This window comes from Nanorana parkeri, unplaced genomic scaffold (genome assembly GCF_000935625.1).
Source record: "Nanorana parkeri isolate BGI_ZX_2015 unplaced genomic scaffold, ASM93562v1 scaffold530, whole genome shotgun sequence".
NCBI classification, from domain to species: domain Eukaryota; kingdom Metazoa; phylum Chordata; class Amphibia; order Anura; family Dicroglossidae; genus Nanorana; species Nanorana parkeri.
The window spans coordinates 970,573-996,242 of NW_017306798.1; the positions used below are offsets into that span (position 1 = coordinate 970,573).

At 44.3% G+C, this 25,670-nt stretch overlaps 2 protein-coding genes across 2 annotated transcripts in view; both read right to left on the reverse strand.

Annotated features, from left to right (window-relative positions):
* Positions 1–4,778: 4,778 nt before the first annotated feature.
* LOC108791167 (involucrin-like) lies at positions 4,779–9,363 on the reverse strand (the record flags this gene model as incomplete). The annotated part of the gene is made up of 3 exons (XM_018561562.1): positions 4,779–4,829; positions 9,205–9,250; positions 9,284–9,363. Coding segments are annotated over 3 exons (177 nt in total), but the record flags the coding sequence as incomplete, so codon positions are not given.
* Positions 9,364–15,709: 6,346 nt separating this feature from the next.
* The window catches only part of LOC108791168 (threonine-rich protein-like), a gene marked incomplete at its 3' end in the record, with an annotated part of 10,610 nt that continues 649 nt past the window's right edge, over positions 15,710–25,670 (reverse strand). Inside the window, exon 2 of the mRNA XM_018561564.1 lies at positions 15,710–15,900. Coding sequence (XP_018417066.1) covers positions 15,710–15,900 — 191 coding nt within the window. The remainder of the gene's footprint in view (positions 15,901–25,670) is intronic.

Sequence of the window (25,670 nt, forward strand, 5' to 3'; positions counted from 1 at the left end):
AGTTGTAGTTGTGGTCAGTGCTGTTGTAGTTGTATGGGGGGCTGTTGTAGTTGATACTTCTGTAGATGTAGCTGGGGCAGTTGTAGTTGATACTTCTGTAGTTGTAGCGGGGACAGTTGTAGCTGATACTTCTGTAGTTGTAGCGGGGGCAGTTGTAGTTGATACTTCTGTAGTTGTAGCAGGGGCAGTTGTAGTTGATACTTCTGTAGTTGTAGCGGGGGCTGTTGTAGTTGATACTTCTGTAGTTGTAGCTGGGGCAGTTGTAGTTGATACTTCTGTAGTTGTAGCGGGGGCAGTTGTAGTTGATGCTTCTGTAGTTGTAGCTGGGGCCGTTGTAGTTGATACTTCTGTAGTTGTAGCTGGGGCAGTTGTAGTTGATACTTCTGTAGTTGTAGCGGGGGCAGTTGTAGTTGATACTTCTGTAGTTGTAGCTGGGGCCGTTGTAGTTGATACTTCTGTAGTTGTATCGGGGGCAGTTGTAGTTGATACTTCTGTAGTTGTAGCTGGGGCAGTTGTAGTTGATACTTCTGTAGTTGTAGCTGGGGCAGTTGTAGTTGATACTTCTGTAGTTGTAGGTGGGACAGGTGTAGTTGATACTTCTGTAGTTGTAGGGGGGGCCGTTGTAGTTGATACTTCGGTAGTTGTAGCTGGGGCAGTTGATACTTCTGTAGTTGTAGCGGGGGCCGTTGTAGTTGATATTTCTGTAGTTGTAGCGGGGGCCGTTGTAGTTGATATTTCTGTAGTTGTAGCGGGGGCCGTTGTAGTTGATATTTCTGTAGTTGTAGCGGGGGCCGTTGTAGTTGATATTTCTGTAGTTGTAGCGGGGGCCGTTGTAGTTGATATTTCTGTAGTTGTAGCGGGGGCCGTTGTAGTTGATATTTCTGTAGTTGTAGCGGGGGCCGTTGTAGTTGATATTTCTGTAGTTGTAGCGGGGGCCGTTGTAGTTGATATTTCTGTAGTTGTAGCGGGGGCCGTTGTAGTTGATATTTCTGTAGTTGTAGCGGGGGCCGTTGTAGTTGATATTTCTGTAGTTGTAGCGGGGGCCGTTGTAGTTGATATTTCTGTAGTTGTAGCGGGGGCCGTTGTAGTTGATATTTCTGTAGTTGTAGCGGGGGCCGTTGTAGTTGATATTTCTGTAGTTGTAGCGGGGGCCGTTGTAGTTGATATTTCTGTAGTTGTAGCGGGGGCCGTTGTAGTTGATATTTCTGTAGTTGTAGCGGGGGCCGTTGTAGTTGATATTTCTGTAGTTGTAGCGGGGGCCGTTGTAGTTGATATTTCTGTAGTTGTAGCGGGGGCCGTTGTAGTTGATATTTCTGTAGTTGTAGCGGGGGCCGTTGTAGTTGATATTTCTGTAGTTGTAGCGGGGGCCGTTGTAGTTGATATTTCTGTAGTTGTAGCGGGGGCCGTTGTAGTTGATATTTCTGTAGTTGTAGCGGGGGCCGTTGTAGTTGATATTTCTGTAGTTGTAGCGGGGGCCGTTGTAGTTGATATTTCTGTAGTTGTAGCGGGGGCCGTTGTAGTTGATATTTCTGTAGTTGTAGCGGGGGCCGTTGTAGTTGATATTTCTGTAGTTGTAGCGGGGGCCGTTGTAGTTGATATTTCTGTAGTTGTAGCGGGGGCCGTTGTAGTTGATATTTCTGTAGTTGTAGCGGGGGCCGTTGTAGTTGATATTTCTGTAGTTGTAGCGGGGGCCGTTGTAGTTGATATTTCTGTAGTTGTAGCGGGGGCCGTTGTAGTTGATATTTCTGTAGTTGTAGCGGGGGCCGTTGTAGTTGATATTTCTGTAGTTGTAGCGGGGGCCGTTGTAGTTGATATTTCTGTAGTTGTAGCGGGGGCCGTTGTAGTTGATATTTCTGTAGTTGTAGCGGGGGCCGTTGTAGTTGATATTTCTGTAGTTGTAGCGGGGGCCGTTGTAGTTGATATTTCTGTAGTTGTAGCGGGGGCCGTTGTAGTTGATATTTCTGTAGTTGTAGCGGGGGCCGTTGTAGTTGATATTTCTGTAGTTGTAGCGGGGGCCGTTGTAGTTGATATTTCTGTAGTTGTAGCGGGGGCCGTTGTAGTTGATATTTCTGTAGTTGTAGCGGGGGCCGTTGTAGTTGATATTTCTGTAGTTGTAGCGGGGGCCGTTGTAGTTGATATTTCTGTAGTTGTAGCGGGGGCCGTTGTAGTTGATATTTCTGTAGTTGTAGCGGGGGCCGTTGTAGTTGATATTTCTGTAGTTGTAGCGGGGGCCGTTGTAGTTGATATTTCTGTAGTTGTAGCGGGGGCCGTTGTAGTTGATATTTCTGTAGTTGTAGCGGGGGCCGTTGTAGTTGATATTTCTGTAGTTGTAGCGGGGGCCGTTGTAGTTGATATTTCTGTAGTTGTAGCGGGGGCCGTTGTAGTTGATATTTCTGTAGTTGTAGCGGGGGCCGTTGTAGTTGATATTTCTGTAGTTGTAGCGGGGGCCGTTGTAGTTGATATTTCTGTAGTTGTAGCGGGGGCCGTTGTAGTTGATATTTCTGTAGTTGTAGCGGGGGCCGTTGTAGTTGATATTTCTGTAGTTGTAGCGGGGGCCGTTGTAGTTGATATTTCTGTAGTTGTAGCGGGGGCCGTTGTAGTTGATATTTCTGTAGTTGTAGCGGGGGCCGTTGTAGTTGATATTTCTGTAGTTGTAGCGGGGGCCGTTGTAGTTGATATTTCTGTAGTTGTAGCGGGGGCCGTTGTAGTTGATATTTCTGTAGTTGTAGCGGGGGCCGTTGTAGTTGATATTTCTGTAGTTGTAGCGGGGGCCGTTGTAGTTGATATTTCTGTAGTTGTAGCGGGGGCCGTTGTAGTTGATATTTCTGTAGTTGTAGCGGGGGCCGTTGTAGTTGATATTTCTGTAGTTGTAGCGGGGGCCGTTGTAGTTGATATTTCTGTAGTTGTAGCGGGGGCCGTTGTAGTTGATATTTCTGTAGTTGTAGCGGGGGCCGTTGTAGTTGATATTTCTGTAGTTGTAGCGGGGGCCGTTGTAGTTGATATTTCTGTAGTTGTAGCGGGGGCCGTTGTAGTTGATATTTCTGTAGTTGTAGCGGGGGCCGTTGTAGTTGATATTTCTGTAGTTGTAGCGGGGGCCGTTGTAGTTGATATTTCTGTAGTTGTAGCGGGGGCCGTTGTAGTTGATATTTCTGTAGTTGTAGCGGGGGCCGTTGTAGTTGATATTTCTGTAGTTGTAGCGGGGGCCGTTGTAGTTGATATTTCTGTAGTTGTAGCGGGGGCCGTTGTAGTTGATATTTCTGTAGTTGTAGCGGGGGCCGTTGTAGTTGATATTTCTGTAGTTGTAGCGGGGGCCGTTGTAGTTGATATTTCTGTAGTTGTAGCGGGGGCCGTTGTAGTTGATATTTCTGTAGTTGTAGCGGGGGCCGTTGTAGTTGATATTTCTGTAGTTGTAGCGGGGGCCGTTGTAGTTGATATTTCTGTAGTTGTAGCGGGGGCCGTTGTAGTTGATATTTCTGTAGTTGTAGCGGGGGCCGTTGTAGTTGATATTTCTGTAGTTGTAGCGGGGGCCGTTGTAGTTGATATTTCTGTAGTTGTAGCGGGGGCCGTTGTAGTTGATATTTCTGTAGTTGTAGCGGGGGCCGTTGTAGTTGATATTTCTGTAGTTGTAGCGGGGGCCGTTGTAGTTGATATTTCTGTAGTTGTAGCGGGGGCCGTTGTAGTTGATATTTCTGTAGTTGTAGCGGGGGCCGTTGTAGTTGATATTTCTGTAGTTGTAGCGGGGGCCGTTGTAGTTGATATTTCTGTAGTTGTAGCGGGGGCCGTTGTAGTTGATATTTCTGTAGTTGTAGCGGGGGCCGTTGTAGTTGATATTTCTGTAGTTGTAGCGGGGGCCGTTGTAGTTGATATTTCTGTAGTTGTAGCGGGGGCCGTTGTAGTTGATATTTCTGTAGTTGTAGCGGGGGCCGTTGTAGTTGATATTTCTGTAGTTGTAGCGGGGGCCGTTGTAGTTGATATTTCTGTAGTTGTAGCGGGGGCCGTTGTAGTTGATATTTCTGTAGTTGTAGCGGGGGCCGTTGTAGTTGATATTTCTGTAGTTGTAGCGGGGGCCGTTGTAGTTGATATTTCTGTAGTTGTAGCGGGGGCCGTTGTAGTTGATATTTCTGTAGTTGTAGCGGGGGCCGTTGTAGTTGATATTTCTGTAGTTGTAGCGGGGGCCGTTGTAGTTGATATTTCTGTAGTTGTAGCGGGGGCCGTTGTAGTTGATATTTCTGTAGTTGTAGCGGGGGCCGTTGTAGTTGATATTTCTGTAGTTGTAGCGGGGGCCGTTGTAGTTGATATTTCTGTAGTTGTAGCGGGGGCCGTTGTAGTTGATATTTCTGTAGTTGTAGCGGGGGCCGTTGTAGTTGATATTTCTGTAGTTGTAGCGGGGGCCGTTGTAGTTGATATTTCTGTAGTTGTAGCGGGGGCCGTTGTAGTTGATATTTCTGTAGTTGTAGCGGGGGCCGTTGTAGTTGATATTTCTGTAGTTGTAGCGGGGGCCGTTGTAGTTGATATTTCTGTAGTTGTAGCGGGGGCCGTTGTAGTTGATATTTCTGTAGTTGTAGCGGGGGCCGTTGTAGTTGATATTTCTGTAGTTGTAGCGGGGGCCGTTGTAGTTGATATTTCTGTAGTTGTAGCGGGGGCCGTTGTAGTTGATATTTCTGTAGTTGTAGCGGGGGCCGTTGTAGTTGATATTTCTGTAGTTGTAGCGGGGGCCGTTGTAGTTGATATTTCTGTAGTTGTAGCGGGGGCCGTTGTAGTTGATACTTCGGTAGTTGTAGCTGGGGCAGTTGTAGTTGATACTTCTGTAGTTGTAGGTGGAACAGTTGTAGTTGATACTTCTGTAGTTGTATCGGGGGCTGTTGTAGTTGATACTTCTGTAGTTGTAGCTGGGGCCGTTGTAGTTGATACTTCGGTAGTTGTAGCGGGGGCGGTTGCAGTTGATACTTCTGTAGTTGTATCGGGGGCAGTTGTAGTTGATACTTCTGTAGTTGTATCGGGGGCAGTTGTAGTCGGGGGCGGTTGCAGTTGATACTTCGGTAGTTGTATCGGGGGCAGTTGTAGTTGATACTTCTGTAGTTGTATCGGGGGCCGTTGTAGTTGGTTCTGTTGTAGTTGTTGTGGGTGCTGGAGGAAGCAGGAAGAGAAAAACATAAGCGGATTAATCTTAACCATAAACTTGGAGTAAGTCTATCCATAGATGATTTCTTTATGTGATCTGACCTCACATGCTCTGTACCACTAGTTGTGTGTTGCTGTGTATTGTGGTGATGTGTGTATAATGCCTTTTACTGCCCATCACTGTAACACATGGGGGTGACACTGGCCGTAGGGGGTAGTTGGTGTTTAATACATGTAGATTTCTGGTGATGCCCCAGTATTATGTACGGGAATGGTTTCTATTTCCTGCTTCTCATAAACTTTATTAATGAATATTTTTTTTAAGGTTTCACCTACCTGGAGTTGTTGTGTTTACAAAAAAGAGAGGAATGCCGTCCAAGGTGCTGTTAGTACTATTTTTAGCATTTGTGTCAAACTTGTCCTGGACTCCCATGTCCGTTTGAGTGTTATTCGGAAATTCTGCTGAAGTGTTGGCGATGGTGGAACCTGGTCTGTAGAGGAAACACAGAAATATCTCAGCTTAGCAGGTCAGATCTGCCATCACACAGACATATGACTCTTTGTAACAACCCGGGACGTACTGTATAGTGCGAGAACAGACATACAGACCGCGTACACTGATCCCCTCTAAGGTGTATGTAAAGCCAAAACTATCCACAGACAGGAAATACACCGCTCCACCTCACCAATCACCCCGCACCAACCACAGAGGTGACCAGACAAAATTCCTCCTCCTGGGATCAGCGGCGAGGAATATAAAAGCCGGAACACAGAACTTCCCCGAAATTCTATTAATAGTTATTCATCTTGTATACAAAGAAGCAATTGTAACTGTTATGACTAAGGCTGTGGAGGCCGAAACACGTCAAGACAAGGGATGCACCCAAATTAATTTTTTAGACTGAAACCAAAATGTAAAAATTTGTCAGGCGGAATCCGAAATGACTTTTTTTTACAATTTTAAAAGGCTTTATAAAATTATCTTTTTTTTTTATTCAATCAGTTTTTATTGGTATAGAGAGGTAAAACACAAAATGTCATAAAATTATCTTTTAAAGGAGAACTATGAGGGGGGTGCTTTTCACTCACCTCATAGTTCTAGCCGACCTGTGACAATGAGACTGTCACAGGTCGGCTCAGTAGATCTGTAGCTGTAGCTCCCTATATACTGAGCTTAGGGTGACGGGAGGACGCTAGTTTGTGTCCTCCCGTTACCCTAAGGAGATGTATTTGGAAAAACACTGACCCCATAGTTCTCCTTTAATTAATTTATTTCCAAACTGTATAAAAGACTAAAAGAACCGTTTTATCTTAAAATTTCCTTTAAAGCTGAACTCCTGAGTATCCTCTCCTAGACTGAAACTGCTTCACTATGAGCTTCTCACAATGTGCATTAGAAGCTGCTGCCAGTCAGATAGAGCCCGCCTCATGGATGGGGGATGTCCAGCATCATCTATCGCTCTCCTCCCCAACCTGATTGCCCCTGGCCCCGCCCCTTTCATTCATTGGATTTCAGTTCATGGAGGCTCAGCATCACATGCGGGTGTTACCCAGGGTGGTCTGTATGCAAATACAGCCTGCCCAGGAATGCCCACTCCTCCAGACTGAGATCCACCCATCAAGGCATTTTTGATATTTGCATAACTCCTCCCAAGAGCCCGCCCACTGCTTGCATCATCACTGAGGGTTCTAGAGAGGAGTACTGGGGCAGGGTGCTGTGATGTATTCAGTAAGCTATGTAAAAAGTGAAGGGGTGGACAGGGCCAGTTTTCCCACAAGGCCAACCAAGACCCGGCCTTGGGGCAGCAGGGAGTAGAGGGGTAGCAGGGGTGAGGAATTCTTATCTCCCGATGCCCGGGACATGCAATTTGGGGCGCCGGGCGGGTAGTTGTTTTCTACATTTAGCCCTGCTGTGGGCAAGCAGAGCTAAATGTACAGCGGGGAAGCCGCCGCTTGTTTTGTACAAGTCATCCCGGCGATGTCGCCAAGATCACTTATATGCAGCCTGCAGATCTGCCATTCACCATTGGGGGGGGGCACATTGAGGAACCTGGCCTTGGGGCAGCAGAGAGTGTAAATCCGGCCCTGGGGGTGGAGGGGTGGGATCAGGGAGGGCAGAATAAAAGCAGATAAAACTTCAGCTTTAATGTTAATTATATGAATATCCCCGGAAATAACATTGTGGAAGCCGAGTGCTGGAAGTTAGGGAGGCCTCACCCAGAACCCCGTACACTATCCCCTCTCCCATATAATAATATTCGGTTATCTTACCTGAAGCCGTGCACAGTGACACCAATACATTCAGAATTCGTTTTTTTAATGATAATTAACGCCTGCAAGGAGAATAGATAGAATTATTGAGATCGGTTTGTCATGTCCAAATGTAAAGTTTCATCATTTGTAATTTGATTACTGTGTAAGTTCAGACAAATTTGTCTGTTTGTGAAGAGAACGCGGAAGGATTAGAACCTCTGTCGGGTTCTTATTACTATCCAGGGTCATAGGGAAATTTTTTAAATCAATTTCCTGTTCTTCTGAAAACTGTTCTACTAGACAGGAAGTGAGGGCAAATCTCCAAATTTAACATCAAAATAAATTAAAAAAACACTCATTGTAGTAGAGTTGGGGAAAGCTACTGTAAGATTTGCTTCTGTTTGTGTCCCTTTTGCAGATATTCCTTCCCATCTGTTAGAACCAATGGCGTAACAATCACCATAGCGACCCAGGCGGCCGCTATGGGGCCCGGGGCACAGTGGAGCCCGGCCAGATGCCGCCTGGGTCGCTATGGGATCCTCTGCTGGTGGCTTTCACTGGCGGCTGAAGACTAACACGCCGCTGTTCAGATCGCTGACAGTAATCTGTGCAGCAGCGCGTTCCTCTCCACAGAGTCAATGAGAGCCAGCGGCGGCAGGGAAGGCGGGGCCCGTGGTCCGCAGCAGGGGAGGAGGCGGGGCCCGGTGACGAAGAAGGAGGCGGGACCGGTGACGGAGGAGGAGGCCGGGCCCCATCAGCGACCGTGGAGGAAGAGGAGGCGGACAGGTAAGGAGTGCGACCAGCCCACCTGAGGGTGACACTGCAGAGCCCACCATAGAGATCCCATGGTGGGCTCTGCAAGTTCACCCTCAGGTGGGATCTCAGGTGGACTCTGCAAGGGGTATAACTAGAAATCACGGGGCCCCATACAAAATTTTGCTATGGGGCCCTGTTATTTCTAGTTACGCCCCTGGTTAGAACCATCGTAACCTGGACAGGAAGTGAAGGGAAATCTCTCTACTGAAGACCTGGATAGCAAAAAAAACAGACAGAGGCTCCAATTCTTCTCTACTCAATCTAATAAAAAAAGAAGGAAAGCAGTACTATGAGAAATGTGGCTCCTGTTGCCTCTTGCCAACCTTCTATAAAAATGCTAGGTGCCTGGTTGTGTCTGACTTCGATATTTTGAGTGACCCAAAACAGCCCAGTAAAGTCAGAACACCTTATCTGCATTTTTGTTACTGACAGTGACTCAAAGTACTAAAGTAAATGTAATAACATGACAGCCAAAGTACCAGCATGTTCAGAAGTCAGCAACCACAGCTCACACCTCTCCCCATGGCAGATTAAAGAGGAACTTTACCCAAATCATAAAAATAACAACAAAGACACCTTTAGAAATGTTTAGCAATGACAATCTATAACCTGAAGGAGGACTGAAGGGTCTGTGAGGGACAGTGCTGGACACAAGGTGAGAACAGCAGCCGGGGTTGTATTTATTTTATATAAAGTATCAGCTACTTATTTATCTTTTATAAAGTTACCAGATTTGCTGTAAATGACTCGATTCCCCTTCACATATCTAGAAGATTAAATTCAGGAATCTCAGGAAACTCGGAATGAAATTTAGGTCAGTAACAATAGTTCTTATACTCACGTATTTCTCAATCCTTCGTGTGAGGTTCTTGTATTTCTCGGATGAAGAATTCCTAAAATCTTCATCAAATTCCAGATTCATTATTATAACAAAGAAATAATTATAGGTTTTTGGTTTAGGTATTGTAGTTGTTGGTAGTGTAGCAGTAGTTGTATGCGGGGCAGTTGTAGTTAGTTCTGTTGTAGCTGGGGCAGTTGTAGTTGGTTCTGTTGTAGTTGTAGATGGGGCAGTTGTAGTTAGTTCTGTTGTAGCTGGGGCAGTTGTAGTTGGTTCTGTTGTAGTTGGAGCAGTTGTAGTTGGTTCTGTTGTACTTGTAGGTGGGGCAGTTGTAGTTAGTTCTGTTGTAGTTGTAAGTGGGGCAGTTGTAGTTGGTTCTTCTGTAGTTGTAGCTGGGGCCGTTGTAGTTTGTTCTGTTGTAGGTGGGGCAGTTGTACTTGGTTCTTCTGTAGTTGTAGCTGGAGCCGTTGTAGTTTGTTCTGTTGTAGGTGGGGCAGTTGTACTTGGTTCTTCTGTAGTTGTAGCTGGAGCCGTTGTAGTTTGTTCTGTTGTAGGTGGGGCAGTTGTACTTGGTTCTTCTGTAGTTGTAGCTGGAGCCGTTGTAGTTTGTTCTGTTGTAGGTGGGGCAGTTGTACTTGGTTCTTCTGTAGTTGTAGCTGGAGCCGTTGTAGTTTGTTCTGTTGTAGGTGGGGCAGTTGTACTTGGTTCTTCTGTAGTTGTAGCTGGAGCCGTTGTAGTTTGTTCTGTTGTAGGTGGGGCAGTTGTACTTGGTTCTTCTGTAGTTGTAGCTGGAGCCGTTGTAGTTTGTTCTGTTGTAGGTGGGGCAGTTGTACTTGGTTCTTCTGTAGTTGTAGCTGGAGCCGTTGTAGTTTGTTCTGTTGTAGGTGGGGCAGTTGTACTTGGTTCTTCTGTAGTTGTAGCTGGAGCCGTTGTAGTTTGTTCTGTTGTAGGTGGGGCAGTTGTACTTGGTTCTTCTGTAGTTGTAGCTGGAGCCGTTGTAGTTTGTTCTGTTGTAGGTGGGGCAGTTGTACTTGGTTCTTCTGTAGTTGTAGCTGGAGCCGTTGTAGTTTGTTCTGTTGTAGGTGGGGCAGTTGTACTTGGTTCTTCTGTAGTTGTAGCTGGAGCCGTTGTAGTTTGTTCTGTTGTAGGTGGGGCAGTTGTACTTGGTTCTTCTGTAGTTGTAGCTGGAGCCGTTGTAGTTTGTTCTGTTGTAGGTGGGGCAGTTGTACTTGGTTCTTCTGTAGTTGTAGCTGGAGCCGTTGTAGTTTGTTCTGTTGTAGGTGGGGCAGTTGTACTTGGTTCTTCTGTAGTTGTAGCTGGAGCCGTTGTAGTTTGTTCTGTTGTAGGTGGGGCAGTTGTACTTGGTTCTTCTGTAGTTGTAGCTGGAGCCGTTGTAGTTTGTTCTGTTGTAGGTGGGGCAGTTGTACTTGGTTCTTCTGTAGTTGTAGCTGGAGCCGTTGTAGTTTGTTCTGTTGTAGGTGGGGCAGTTGTACTTGGTTCTTCTGTAGTTGTAGCTGGAGCCGTTGTAGTTTGTTCTGTTGTAGGTGGGGCAGTTGTACTTGGTTCTTCTGTAGTTGTAGCTGGAGCCGTTGTAGTTTGTTCTGTTGTAGGTGGGGCAGTTGTACTTGGTTCTTCTGTAGTTGTAGCTGGAGCCGTTGTAGTTTGTTCTGTTGTAGGTGGGGCAGTTGTACTTGGTTCTTCTGTAGTTGTAGCTGGAGCCGTTGTAGTTTGTTCTGTTGTAGGTGGGGCAGTTGTACTTGGTTCTTCTGTAGTTGTAGCTGGAGCCGTTGTAGTTTGTTCTGTTGTAGGTGGGGCAGTTGTACTTGGTTCTTCTGTAGTTGTAGCTGGAGCCGTTGTAGTTTGTTCTGTTGTAGGTGGGGCAGTTGTACTTGGTTCTTCTGTAGTTGTAGCTGGAGCCGTTGTAGTTTGTTCTGTTGTAGGTGGGGCAGTTGTACTTGGTTCTTCTGTAGTTGTAGCTGGAGCCGTTGTAGTTTGTTCTGTTGTAGGTGGGGCAGTTGTAGTTGGTTCTGTTGTAGTTGTAGATGGGGCAGTTGTAGTTGATTCTGTTGTAGTTGGAGCAGTTGTAGTTGATTCTTCTGTAGTTGTAGCTGGGGCCGTTGTAGTTTGTTCTGTTGTAGGTGGGGCAATTGTAGTTGGTTCTGTTGTAGTTGTAGATGGGGCAGTTGTAGTAGATTCTGTTGTAGTTGGAGCAGTTGTAGTTGATTCTTCTGTAGTTGTAGCTGGGGCCGTTGTAGTTTGTTCTGTTGTAGGTGGGGCAATTGTAGTTGGTTCTGTTGTAGTTGTAGATGGGGCAGTTGTAGTAGATTCTGTTGTAGTTGGAGCAGTTGTAGTTGGTTCTGCTGTAGTTGTAGGTGAAGCAGTTGTAGTTGTTTCTTCTGTAGTTGTAGATGGGGCAGTTGTAGTAGATTCTGTTGTAGTTGGAGCAGTTGTAGTTGGTTCTTCTGTAGTTGGAGCTGGGGCAGTTGTAGTTTGTTCTGTTGTAGGTGGGGCAATTGTAGTTGGTTCTGTTGTAGTTGTAGATGGGGCAGTTGTAGTTAGTTCTGTTGTAGGTGGGGCAGTTGTAGTTGGTTCTGTTGTAGTTGTAGATGGGGCAGTTGTAGTTGGTTCTGTTGTAGTTGTAGATGGGGCAGTTGTAGTTAGTTCTGTTGTAGCTGGGGCAGTTGTAGTTGGTTCTGTTGTAGTTGTAGATGGGGCAGTTGTAGTTAGTTCTGTTGTAGCTGGGGCAGTTGTAGTTGGTTCTGTTGTAGTTGGAGCAGGTGTAGTTGGTTCTGATGTAGTTGTAGATGGGGCAGTTGTAGTTGATACTTCTGTAGTTGTAGGTGGGGCAGTTGTAGTTGATACTTCTGTAGTTGAAGGTGGGGCAGTTGTAGTTGTTTCCTCTGTAGTTGTAGATGGGGCAGTTGTAGTTTGTTCTGTTGTAGGTGGGGCAGTTGTAGTTGGTTCTGTTGTAGTTGTAGTTGGGGCAGTTGTAGTTAGTTCTGTTGTAGCTGGGGCAGTTGTAGTTGGTTCTGCTGTAGTTGTAGCTGGAGCAGTTGTAGTTGATACTTCTGTAGTTGTATCGGGGGCAGTTGTAGTTGATACTTCGGTAGTTGTAGCTGGGGCAGTTGTAGTTGATACTTCGGTAGTTGTAGATGGAGCAGTTGTAGTTGTTGTGGGTGCTGGAGGAAGCAGGAAGGGAAAAACATAAGCGGATTCATCTTAACCATAAACTTGGAGTAAGTCTATCCATAGATGATTTCTTTATGTGATCTGACCTCACATGCTCTGTACCACTAGTTGTGTGTTGCTGTGTATTGCGGTGATGTTTGTATAACACTTTTTACTGCCCATCACTGTTACACATGGCGCTGACACTGGCCGTAGGGGGTAGTTGGTGTTTAATACATGTAGATTTCTGGTGATGCCCCAGTATTATGTACGGGAATGGTTTCTATTCCCTGCTTCTCATAAACTTTATTTAATGAATATTTCTTTAGGGTTTCACCTACCTGGAGTTGTTGTGTTTACAAAAAAGAGAGGAATGTCGTCCAAGGTGCTGTTATTTTTAGCATTTGTGTCAAACCTGTCCTGGACCCTCGCGTCCGTTTGATTGGAATTTGGAAATTCTGCTGAAGTGTTGGCGATGGTGGAACCTTCACTGTAGAGGAAACACACAGAAATATCTCAGCTTTGCCGGTCAGATCTGCCATCACACAGACATATAATGCCATCACACGGGACGTATAATGTGAGAACAGACATACAGACCGCGTACACTGATCCCCTCTAAGGTGTATGTAAAGCCAAAACTATCCACAGACAGGAAATACACCGCTCCACCTCACCAATCACCCCGCACCAACCACAGGGGTGACCAGACAAAATTCCTCCTCCTGGGACCAAAGCAGCGAGGAATATAAAAGCCGGTGATCGATCGAAAGTACGAACTTATCGAGTTGTGGGACCTCATTACTTCCGGTTTCCTCAGAACTACGAGGTTTGCACACAAAACATGTTCTGCACGAGCGCCATCCATGGCATTGCCCCATACACATAGACCACAGCAATAAAGTAATAAAATGATCTAGGATCACAGTAAGCCAGCACGTTATTTATCTCAGGTGCCCCACTCAAGCGGCGGCCATATTGAGTGGGGCACCCGAGATAAATAACGTGCTGGCTTACTGTGATCCCAGATCATTTTATTACTTTATTGCTGTGGTCTATGTGTATGGGGCAATGCCGCGGATGGTGCTTGTGCAGAACATGTTTTGTGTGCGTAGTTCTGAGGAAACCGGAAGTAATGAGGTCCCACAACTCGATAAGTTCGTACTTTCGATCGATCCCCGGCACACAGAACTTCCCCGAAATTAAAAGTGGTGGAAGTCAGAGAGGCCTCACCCAGGACCCCGTACACCACCCCCTCTCTCAAATTCGGTTATCTTACCTGAAGCCGTGCACAGTGACACGAATACAGTCAGGATCCGTTACACGGATGATAATTAACGCCTGCAAGGAGAATAGATAGAATTAGTGAGATGGGTTTGTCATGTCGAAAGTTAATGTTAGATCATTTTCCCAATAACAACACATACACACACACCCCATTAGCCTCTAGTCACAATGTCCATTGGAAAGCTGTTAAACAGAAACAAAGTAATAACTGTGTGTCTGGTTTGTCCCCACTTAAAGATCTGCAGCATCGAGGAGATGATGGTCACATGACTGTAAGTGTAAAGGGTTATCACAGGAATTTTAAGGGCAGGGAAATACTAATGAAAGGGTGCATACTGATCAGAGGATGGGGGGTTGGTTGCTCCAGGGGGAATACATTTTTGGATGGCTAGAGATTTTCTCTAATATATCATATACCCCACATGCAGGCAGCAGGTTGCAAGCTCAACGCAAACTATTCCTTTTTCCGAAGATTGTTTGCATGTTGTTTCTGGGCATAGCATGAAAACACCCTTTCTTACCTCTAACTCATCAGTCAGAAAATAGGTGGGCATAGATAGGTATGGTGCCAGGCAGTAGCACAGCAGCCCAACCTTTACCAGCCATTGGAAAATAGCGCTGACATTTTAGGGGGTCACCCCTGTGCCCTCTTTTATATATGCAGATATATATATATTTATTTATTTTTATGGCCTTCCCTCCTAACACTCTTCCTCCTGCATCTCTTTTTAAATATTCCCTTCATACATCCATTTTTCCACTTGTCTAATGATGGTCACATGAGCTCCTTGGGTCTTTTCCCGGCGGTGATGATGGGTCTTTAATACTGACATTACTACATCATCTCCAATCTCTAAAGGTATTGTAGTGTGATCCCAGGCCCATGTGATGAATCGTCCCGGGGACTGGGCCCATCACAGCCTGGGCTCAGAGGAGGTGCATTGAATGATGCTGGGCGTCATTCAACATGGAAGAGGACTGAAGGGTCGGTGAGGGACAGTGCTGGACACTGAAGATGAGAACTGCACCCGGAGTTGTATTTCTTTTATATAAAGTATCAGCTACTTATTTATCTTTTATAAAGTTACCATTTACTGTAAATTAATCAATTCCCCTTCACATATCTAGAAGATTAAATTCAGGAATCTCAGGAGACTCGGGAATGAAATTTAGATGAATAACAATAGTTCTTATACTCACGGAATTCTCAACCTTCTTTTTCAGATCTATGTATAGTGAGGATGAAGGATCCCTATATTCTGGTATAAATCTCAGATTCATTATTATAATAAAGAAATAATTATAGTTTTCTGCTTTAGGTTTTGTAGTTGTTGGTAGTGTAGTAGTAGTTGTAGGTGGAGCAGTTGTAGTTAGTTCTGTTGTAGTTGTTGGTGGGGCAGTTGTAGTTGGTTCTGTTGTAGTTGTAGATGGGGCAGTTGTAGTTTGTTCTGCTGTAGTTGGAGCAGTTGTAGTTGTTACTGTTGTTGTTGAAGGTGGGGCAGATGTAGTTGGTTCTGTTGTAGTTGTAGGTGGGGAAGTTGTAGTTGATACTTCTGTAGTTGCAGCTGGGGCAGTTGTAGTTGATACTTCTGTAGTTGCAGCTGGAGCCATTGTAGTTGATACTTCTGTAGTTGTAGTTGGAGCAGTTGTAGTTGTTACTGTTGTTGTTGAAGGTGGGGCAGTTGTAGTTGGTTCTGTTGTAGTTGTAGATGGGGCAGTTGTAGTTGATACTTCTGTAGTTGTAGCTGGGGCAGTTGTAGTTGATACTTCTGTAGTTGTAGATGGGGCCGTTGTAGTTGATACTTCTGTAGTTGTAGCTGGGGCTGTTGTAGTTGATACTTCTGTAGTTGTAGCTGGGACTGTTGCAGTTGATACTTCTGTAGTTGTAGGTGGGGAAGTTGTAGTTGATACTTCTGTAGTTGTAGCGGGGGCAGTTGTAGTTGATACTTCTGTAGTTGTAGCTGGGGCAGTTGTAGTTGATACTTCTGTAGTTGTAGCTGGGGCAGTTGTAGTTGATACTTCTGTAGTTGTAGGTGGGGAAGTTGTAGTTGATACTTCTGTAGTTGTAGCTGGGGCAGTTGTAGTTGATACTTCTGTAGTTGTAGGTGGGGCAGTTGTAGTTGATACTTCTGTAGTTGTAGCTGGGGCAGTTGTAGTTGATACTTCTGTAGTTGTAGGTGGGGAAGTTGTAGTTGATACTTCTGTAGTTGTAGGTGGGGCAGTTGTAGTTGATACTTCTGTAGTTGTAGCTGGGGCAGTTGTAGTTGATACTTCTGTAGTTGTAGGTGGGGCAGTTGTAGTTGATACTTCTGTAGTTGTAGGTGGGGCAGTTGTAGTTGATACTTCTGTAGTTGTAGGTGGGGAAGTTGTAATTGATACTTCTGTAGTTGTAGTTTGGGCTGTTGTAGTTGACACTTCTGTAGTTGTATCGGGGGCCGTTGTAGTTGATACTTCTGTAGTTGTAGTTTTGGCTGTTGTAGTTGACACTTCTGTAGTTGTAGCTGGGGCCGTTGTAGTTGATACTTCTGTAGTTGCAGCTGGGGCTGTTGTAGTTGATGCTTCTGTAGTTGTAGGTGGGGCTGTTGTAGTTGATACTTCTGTAGTTGTAGCGGGGGCAGTTGTAGTTGATACTTCTGTAGTTGTAGCTGGGGCCGTTGTAGTTGATGCTTCTGTAGTTGTAGCTGGGGCCGTTGTAGTTGATACTTCTGTAGTTGTAGGTGGGGCTGTTCTAGTTGATACTTCTGTAGTTGTAGCTGGGGCCGTTGTAGTTGATGCTTCTGTAGTTGTAGCTGGGGCCGTTGTAGTTGATACTTCTGTAGTTGTAGGTGGGGCTGTTCTAGTTGATACTTCTGTAGTTGTAGCTGTGGCCGTTGTAGTTGATACTTCTGTAGTTGTAGCTGGGGCCGTTGTAGGTGATACCTCTGTAGTTGTAGCTGGGGCTGTTGTAGTTGATGCTTCTGTAGTTGTAGCTGGGGCCGTTGTAGTTGATGCTTCTGTAGTTGTAGGTGGGGCAGTTGTAGTTGATGCTTCTGTAGTTGTAGCGGGGGCAGTTGTAGTTGATACTTCTGTAGTTGTAGCTGGGGCAGTTGTAGTTGATACTTCTGTAGTTGTAGTTGGGGCTGTTGTAGTTGATACTTCTGTAGTTGTAGCTTGGGCTGTTGTAGTTGATACTTCTGTAGTTGTAGCTGGGGCTGTTGCAGTTGATACTTCTGTAGTTGTAGCTGGGGCTGTTGCAGTTGATACTTCTGTAGTTGTAGCTGGGGCTGTTGCAGTTGATACTTCTGTAGTTGTAGCTGGGGCTGTTGCAGTTGATACTTCTGTAGTTGTAGCTGGGGCTGTTGCAGTTGATACTTCTGTAGTTGTAGCTGGGGCTGTTGCAGTTGATACTTCTGTAGTTGTAGCTGGGGCTGTTGCAGTTGATACTTCTGTAGTTGTAGCTGGGGCTGTTGCAGTTGATACTTCTGTAGTTGTAGCTGGGGCTGTTGCAGTTGATACTTCTGTAGTTGTAGCTGGGGCTGTTGCAGTTGATACTTCTGTAGTTGTAGCTGGGGCTGTTGCAGTTGATACTTCTGTAGTTGTAGCTGGGGCTGTTGCAGTTGATACTTCTGTAGTTGTAGCTGGGGCTGTTGCAGTTGATACTTCTGTAGTTGTAGCTGGGGCTGTTGCAGTTGATACTTCTGTAGTTGTAGCTGGGGCTGTTGCAGTTGATACTTCTGTAGTTGTAGCTGGGGCTGTTGCAGTTGATACTTCTGTAGTTGTAGCTGGGGCTGTTGCAGTTGATACTTCTGTAGTTGTAGCTGGGGCTGTTGCAGTTGATACTTCTGTAGTTGTAGCTGGGGCTGTTGCAGTTGATACTTCTGTAGTTGTAGGTGGGGAAGTTGTAGTTGATACTTCTGTAGTTGTATCGGGGGCAGTTGTAGTTGATGCTTCTGTAGTTGTAGGTGGGGCCGTTGTAGTTGATACTTCTGTAGTTGTAGCGGGGGCTGTTGCAGTTGATACTTCTGTAGTTGTAGCTGGGGCTGTTGCAGTTGATACTTCTGTAGTTGTATCGGGGGCTGTTGTAGTTGATACTTCTGTAGTTGTAGCGGGGGCAGTTGTAGTTAATGCTTCTGTAGTTGTAGCTGGGGCAGTTGTAGTTGATACTTCTGTAGCTGTAGCGGTGGCTGTTGTAGTTGATGCTTCTGTAGTTGTAGCTGGGGCCGTTGTAGTTGATACTTCTGTAGTTGTAGCTGGGGCCGTTGTAGTTGATACTTCTGGAGTTGTAGCTTGGGCCGTTGTAGTTGATGCTTCTGTAGTTGTAGGTGGGGCCGTTGTTGTTGATACTTCTGTAGTTGTAGCTGGAGCAGTTGTAGTTGATGCTTCTGTAGTTGTAGGTGGGGCCGTTGTAGTTGACACTTCTGTAGTTGTAGCTGGGGCCGTTGTCGTTGATACTTCCGTAGTTGTAGGTGCGGAACTTGTAGTTGGTTCTTCTGTAGTTGTAGCTGGGGCAGTTGTAGTTGATTCTGTAATTAGTAGTGGTTCTGCTGTAACGGGTTCAGTTGTAGTTGTTGGTGATGCGTATGTGGTTGGTGCTAGCATAGTTGTTGTCTGTGCTGCTGTAGTTGTCCTAGTGTCAGATGCAGTTGATGATGCTGTAGTTGTAGTTGGTGTTGTGGTAGTCGTAGTTGTGGCAGTTGTTTCATTTGTCACAGTTACTTTGGTTGTTGCAGCTGCAGTTGTCTCGGCAGATATATTCAGAGTTGCGGTTGTTGTCGATCCTGCAATTAAATGTAAGGAACATTTTTCAGTGTTACATTTTAGATTGTATCCCATCTTATCCTGCGTCTCCTGTTACTCTCATGTTATCACATTGTTTGGTTATTGAATTCTTTACTTCTTTAATTCTTTATGTTCTTTACTTAAATAACCTTTAACCCATTCCCTACCGATGATGGGATTATTCCTTTTCTATCGTCCAGTTTATTAACGACCTGTGACGGAATAATACCATCATGCTGTACCAGCGGAGGACCAGCGCTCATTGAGTTAATGCTGTAGCTGGGTCCCTTGGTGTCCGGGGGTAGACCCTCAACAGCAAATTAATGGTCCCAGCACTGTGATCGCTGCGACAACCAGCTAATCGCTGTGCCCGGTGCGAGCCCGGGACCAGCATGGTGGATCGGTGACAAGGGATCAGAGGGAGTTCAGTATACGATCTCCCTCCGGTCCCCTCTCCGCTGTCAGAATGTGGAAGTGATGTATATTACATCACTTCCGCATTCTTGTGTCACTCAGCACCTTCAGTCCCTGGAGAGAAGCTGATGAAGCAGATTTCTTTGGGGGTTCCTAGGTGACATTAGGGGTTTTGGAGACCCCTGATGTCTCCATAAAGAGGACCTGTCACATCTCTTTGCTATCACATAGGGGGGTTTCTTAGTTTCCTATGTGATAGCAATAACATTAAGTGGGGGAAAAAAATGTAAGTTGCTAAAAAAAGAAATTAAAGTCACACATGAAAAATAATTTAAAGTCACACAAATATTTTTTAAAGTCCCCACCCATACATACATGCGTGCAAACATGCGTCGGGTGCGCATACATGTGAAAATTACAATTGCGCCCATTACGCCGCACATTTTACATATCGCCGCAAACATCGGATTGAGAGCAATAATTGGCGCTATATAAATCCTGTATAATAATAATAATTAAAGTGACACTAAACTCCGGAGTCAAGTCCCTGAACTATGAACTACAATGTATCTTATTTGTGTATCACTCGGCTGTAGATCCTCCAATCATCTCTGACACTGTCCTTCCTTCTGGAGGGTGACTACGTCTGTTCCCCATGGTTCCTGTGTGTGTTGTAAAGTAGTCACCGCTCCAAGCCCGCTTCCGGGATGGACTACAATCTCATGTTTAGTTTACTCATTTGTATTGAGATTGTAGTCCATCACTTTTATATAAAATATGTGTTCTCTTTATCATACTGCGTTTCCCATCTCTTATTTCTTTGAATGTCTTGGATTTGCTGATAGATATGAAAGTTGTATCTGAGGGGCCTAAATGTGTTTTTCCTAATACTTTCCAAAATGCACAAAGCAATAACTCACCTGAAGTTTGGCAGTTGGCAACCACTATGAGCCCTAAATAAAAAAATAAATACATTATATTTCCTTAAAATCTCACATCATTGTTAACATGTAAATTACATTTCAGAAGTCACTTTCAATATTGCTAAATCTGCAGCTTTCATCAAAGTAACTCTTGGTGATCCTGCCAAAAAGTCCTAGTCCAGGCATTTCCTGTTATGGGGTGACAACACAGGAGCGCAACTGGGAGATAGGGAACAGAGCGTTGTCATCCCATAACAGGATGTGTTTGGAAAAAAAAAAAGGTACCTCCATGGCAGAATCACACAACATCAGCAGAACTGAGATGCAACAAAGGATGGAAAAAAAGGCAAAAAGGCAGAAAGTATTTTATTAACACAATGACAATTGTTTACTATCTACATATTTAAATATATTCAGGGGGAACACAATAAAAGAATCAAATAAATGAATGAAATGTAATGAGTTCCACAATACATATATGTGTTTATTATTATTATTATTACTAGTTTAAAACAATAATAATATTAATGACAATGAATATAAAATAGCAATCTACAACTGTGTGAAAAAGTAATTCCACATTTAAAGGGAATCTCTGCTCAAAAACTAAAAACATAAATCTGTATTTCTATATTGAATTTCCATAAGTTTTATCCCTCTCCAAATAACCAGATCCATCTAAATGTTACCTATCGAAGATGCCCATAGGATGGACGTCCTCAATGCACTGACGTCATTACACCTAGTCCTGGTGTCACCGCTCTCACAGAGCCCGCCTTCTGAACTACAACTCAGCATCTGAACAATGTAAGATCATCCTTGATTGCTGGAAGCAATGCATGATGGGACATGTAGTGTTGAGAAATGGAGATTGCATCACATCAAGCGGCAGGGAAAGAGACACAAAGCACACTGGGAATCCAGGAAGTTGTTGGAAGTGATGGGCAGACGGAAGCAGGGCCGGATTTCCCACAAGGCCAACCAAGGCCCGGCCTTGGGGCAGCAGGGAGTAGAGGGGCAGCAGGTAGTAGAGGGGCAGCAGGTAGTAGAGGGGCAGCAGGGGTGTGCAATTCCTATCTCCTGACATGCAGTTCTGGGCACCGGGCGGGTAGTTGTTTTCTACATTTAGCTCTGCATTGGGCAAACAGAGCTAAATGTACAGCGGGGAAGCTGCTGCTTGTTTTGTACAAGTGATCCCGGCAATGTCGCCGAGATCACTTGTATGCAGCCTGCAGGTCTGCCATTCTCCATGGGGTGGGGGGGGGGTTGGGGTAGGGGGGGGCATTGAAGAACCTGGCCTTGGGGCAGCAGAGTAAATCCAGCCCTGGACGGAAGGCAGCGCTCACTACATAAAAGGGATTTTTTTAAAGTAAGCTTTGATTGTATTATCAGACACAAGTCTAGTATGTATTCCTATTACAATGCTGATGGCTATGCTGAAAGTTTAGTCCTTATCATAAATACACGTTCCTGACACGCTGATTTCCGAGTGAACAGGTTATCCAGATTTTATATGAATGTAGCTAGTTCGAGCAAATGGGTGGCGGAAAGTGAGCAGCGAATGTGCTTTATAAATGTAACTCATCTTTAGTAAATGATCATTCATTGGATATGGAACTTACAATATGAAGTAACGTTTGGGGAATCACACAATCTGATTTCTTACCTGTGAAGAGCAGAAAGTGGAACCACGCAGCCATTGTATTGTTATTGCTGAGACCCCTTCTCAGGCCGGTGGGACTCTCTATTTTCCTCTATTTGGCCCTTCTCAGCCCGGACACAGCTCAAAGAATCCTGCCAGAAAAACAAAACACATATATATGAGAAGGGCAACTAAACTAATTAAGGGGCTGGAGGACCTAAGCTATGAGACAAGGTTACTAAATCTAAACATGGTCACGCTGGAAGTGAGGAGATTAAGAGGGGACATGATTTTCATGTACAAAATGTTTGGTGGTGATGGCAACATCAGCAATAAACTTTTTACAGTAAACTCCATAACATAGACTAGAGGCCACCACCTAAAACTGGTGGAGAAAAGATTTAACCACAAGGGGCGTAGGGGCTTCTTCTCAGTTAGAGCGGTCAGGGTCTGGAACTCGCTGCCACAAGCAGTGGTATCAGCGGAGAGTATTGAATCATTCAAAAAGCATTTAGATACCTTCCTCAGAGACCGTAACATTCAGGGGTACAGGTACTCTTAAAAAACTAGACCACACAGGGGCTTGTGTACACACACACACATACACAATCACATACAGACACACAAAGGTTGAACTCGATGGACCTGTGTCTTTATTCAACCTCCAATACTATGTAACTATATATACGATCTTTATCTTCAAGAAAATAAACTTTCCATCTCACCGTAATGATTTGCTATCTGGGTAATACAACTCATTTAGGGCCCATGCTGACCTTGGCATCCTGGTGTGTTATCGCCCCTTTTTTTGCATGTTGAAAATAAATGGGCTGGCAATTAATAAAAGGTCAAAAAGAAAATGACGCGCACCATTTTTTGGCAACACGGAGCATTGTGGTGAACTGCATTGAATGTGCTTTTCAGCAGGTTGAGTTGGCATTGAGGGTTGTTTTGCTGGTCATACAAAAATGCTCCAGGGCGACTACAACAAGGTAATTGCACAGGGAGCTTGAAGCTCTAGTTTTACCATTGGAGCTATTAAAGAATACTAAGAGGCTGATTTATAAATCTTTGTTCACGTGACATTACCACTGCTAGATGGACCCGAGGAGCATAGAAAATGACTATACTCCTCAGCGCCATCTTGTGGAGAAAGTATTGTGTGAACAGCATCTGTCCAGCTAAATCAGCCCCTAAGAGTCATTTATGAGGGCAGTTGCCCTTGCAACATCAGTTTGGACTTACCCTTTAGGTGATCCTAACTGTATCAAAGATTAGGTAGACTCAATTTAGTATGTTTCACTTCTACACCTTGTAATTCTATTGCTGTTTATGCCTATTAGGATGATCTTTTCTGTAAAATATTTCATTTTCTTTTCATTAAATGTTCTTTAAAAATCATTATGCTCAATCACTGAATGCTCTAAGTTGAAATTGAGAAACTCTGAGAAGAATCTACCATAGTGTAAAATCTTTTACATTCCTGTCTGGGTGTGGCAGCGAGTGATACAGACATTTTTTTAAAGGTCAGAATTTCAACAGTGGATACCGTCATAAAGCACATGATGACAGCTACCACACGTGTGTATGTGTATGTAAGATTATTGACCTGTCTCTGCACAGGGTGAGGCTGGGTGTGTAGGTCGCACTCTCATGTGATCCTTATCACACTATTATAACCAGCGTTGCTGTGCCACAATTGTAATTATTTAAAGTGTATGCATACTCTTGACGACAGTAGGGAAGGGTTAAATCCCCAGTTTTGATTTTAGGTACACTTTAAATATGAGAGCATACTGTCCATGGCGCACAATTACATTCCTGCTTTACCAATCTGTCCCGTGTATCTATGACCCGGCCCAGCCTGAAATTCTTGTGATTTCCTGTAAAATGGGTCAGTTGTGGCCCATGGTTTTCACTCTGAAGTCAGGTCTCTATTATTATATTTATTGTTTACTGGTGAAGTCGGCAATGTTGTGAAAATCTGATCTTCACTTTTTGTTTATGGGATTTTTATTTGTTTTATTTGTTTTACGATGTCGGTTCTTTTCTTTATAAAACAAAACGAAATGAAGCCAAGTTCACACCTGCGCGATCCACGCGTCAAATGTGCACAATACCGTGCGGATTGCTCTGCGGTCACAGAGTCGCCCATCACGGCCCAATAATTTTTAATGGCACCCCAGTCGCCATTATAGTTCCCACCGCGATTCCGCCTGTGTAACTGAACTCGAACAAGCCTAAAATAGCCGCACGACGTGTGTCGCAAAAAAAGGTACATGTACCTTTTTTTTCAGCGATTGCCACTCGTATGTAACCCCATTAAAATCAATGGGGCAGCGCGGCAATCGCAGTGTGCAATTGTGCAAGATTGCGCGGTCCCGGGGCGCACGTCCCGGATCGCACAGGTTTGCACCGACCCTGAGACTAATGAGGGGCAATATTTTGGACATTCTTTGGAACTCCTTATCCCAACCTGTCCGTCTATCTCCCACACTGACTGCCTTTAGGCGTTCCCTTAAGACTCATCTCTTCAGGAAGCCTATCCCACCTCAACCTAACCGCTGAACCTTCACGTTCTCATACAATTTATTCCCACGCAGCTACCTCCTCATGTATCACTGGCCCCTCCCTTTTAGATTGTAAGCCCTCAGGGGCATTGTTCCCCTTACCATCTTGTCTTGAATTGTATTGTAATTGTGATGTCTTGTCATTATTTTTTTGGGGGAGGGATTTTCAGAACATAAAATGTTCAGCATCCAAAACAGATCGGTAGAAAACAGAAACTGGTACAAAAGACCATGAAATAAAATAATACACAATACTTTGTCGTTATTAAAGATAAAGTAATACAACAAGTATTGTTTTCTTTCAGGACAAACAATATTTTTTTTGGTGATATCGTCTTGCAAAAAATATTTTATTTCCTACCTAATCTATTAGACAAAAAGATGTAAAAAAAACTTTTAATTTTAAAAATGCACTTTTTTATTTTGACTAATAGGTAAAAAAAATAGTGTTACTGTAGATAAAAAAGTATACACTTAATTTTATTATTTGTCACTAAAATGATGTTTCTATTACAAAGCAGAGAAATTTCAATGCAAAGATTTGTTTTCAATTTTGTGCATTAAAACAAGATGCAAACTAAGAAAAAACAAAAAAAAAAGATCAAATATTATTGGCTAAATATATATATAAATAATAAGGGGAGAAAGGGGAAATTATTTATTTAGGGCTGATTAGGGTTAACTTAGATGTAATAAGAGGTTACATAGAGATACATTTTACTAAAAAAAAAAACTAACTTTTTCTTTTTTTATTTGTCAGTTTGCTTTAAAGGAGAATTATGAGGCGAGTGATTTTCACTCAGCCTCATAATCTGAGCCAACCTGTGACCTGAAACTGTCAAAGGTCGGCTCAGTAGATCGGGAAGTGAGAAAACACATACCGCGCTCGCTCACTTCTCAATCTATCCGTGCAGAGAGCCGTGACTGTCACTCACAGCTCCCTGCAGGGATTTCCCCCCTCCCTTGTCTGATCCTCCAGCGTTGACTGGCGGAACGGACGGGGGAGGGGGCTGGTACAGCTGGCTCTGCTTCTAGATAGGCAGAGCCAGCTGTCACTCACGCAGCTGGGTGGATCCTGACAGAATTGTTGGGATCCGTTACGGCTGCGGCGTCTCAGTATACCGCGAGCTGTAGCTCCCTATATACTGAGCCTAGGGTGACGGGAGGACGCTAGTTTGTGTCCTTCCGTTACCCTTAGGAGAGCTATGGGGAAAAGCCTTAACCCCATAGTTCTCCTTTAACTGACTCCATATGCAGATTGAAGCTCTGCCCTTTGATCTGCAGATGAATGCAACACTGTAAATACAAAGTCACAATAATGTTACTTTGTATCTCTGAAACAGCCACTTAACAGTGTTTACAAGCACTGATAAGAAGGTTCATTTTTTTGACAGTAGTGCCTAAAGCCAGCTAATGCAGTTACACAGCAAAGCCCGGCTGTCATTTTGACATCTGTGAATTGCTGGTTTAAGTGGAGGGTGAACGGCGTGTGCTATGTACAACACCCTGTGTACTTCAGCGACTTTTTGTAATGAGTGCATAGCTATTAGTATACAAGACTGGTTAAATATTCCATTATTTAAAGGGACTTTTCAGCTTGGAAATTTCTGGGCTGCCACTAGTGCTGTATTTTTGGAGGTGCAAATTTTGAGACTGTTATCTTTATACTTCCTTCGTAGTTGGTGACCTGACATCTAATAAGAACATTTTGTTCCGAGCCTGTGACTCACAAGTCAGTGATGGAAGAATACAGAAGATTTAGTACAATCAGCGATCTTATCTCTGTCCTGACAGGTTCATTATGAGATAATTATAAAATAATGATCAATCAGGTTTTCATGTGAAACAAGAATGAATATTTATAAGATTCAAATATATAT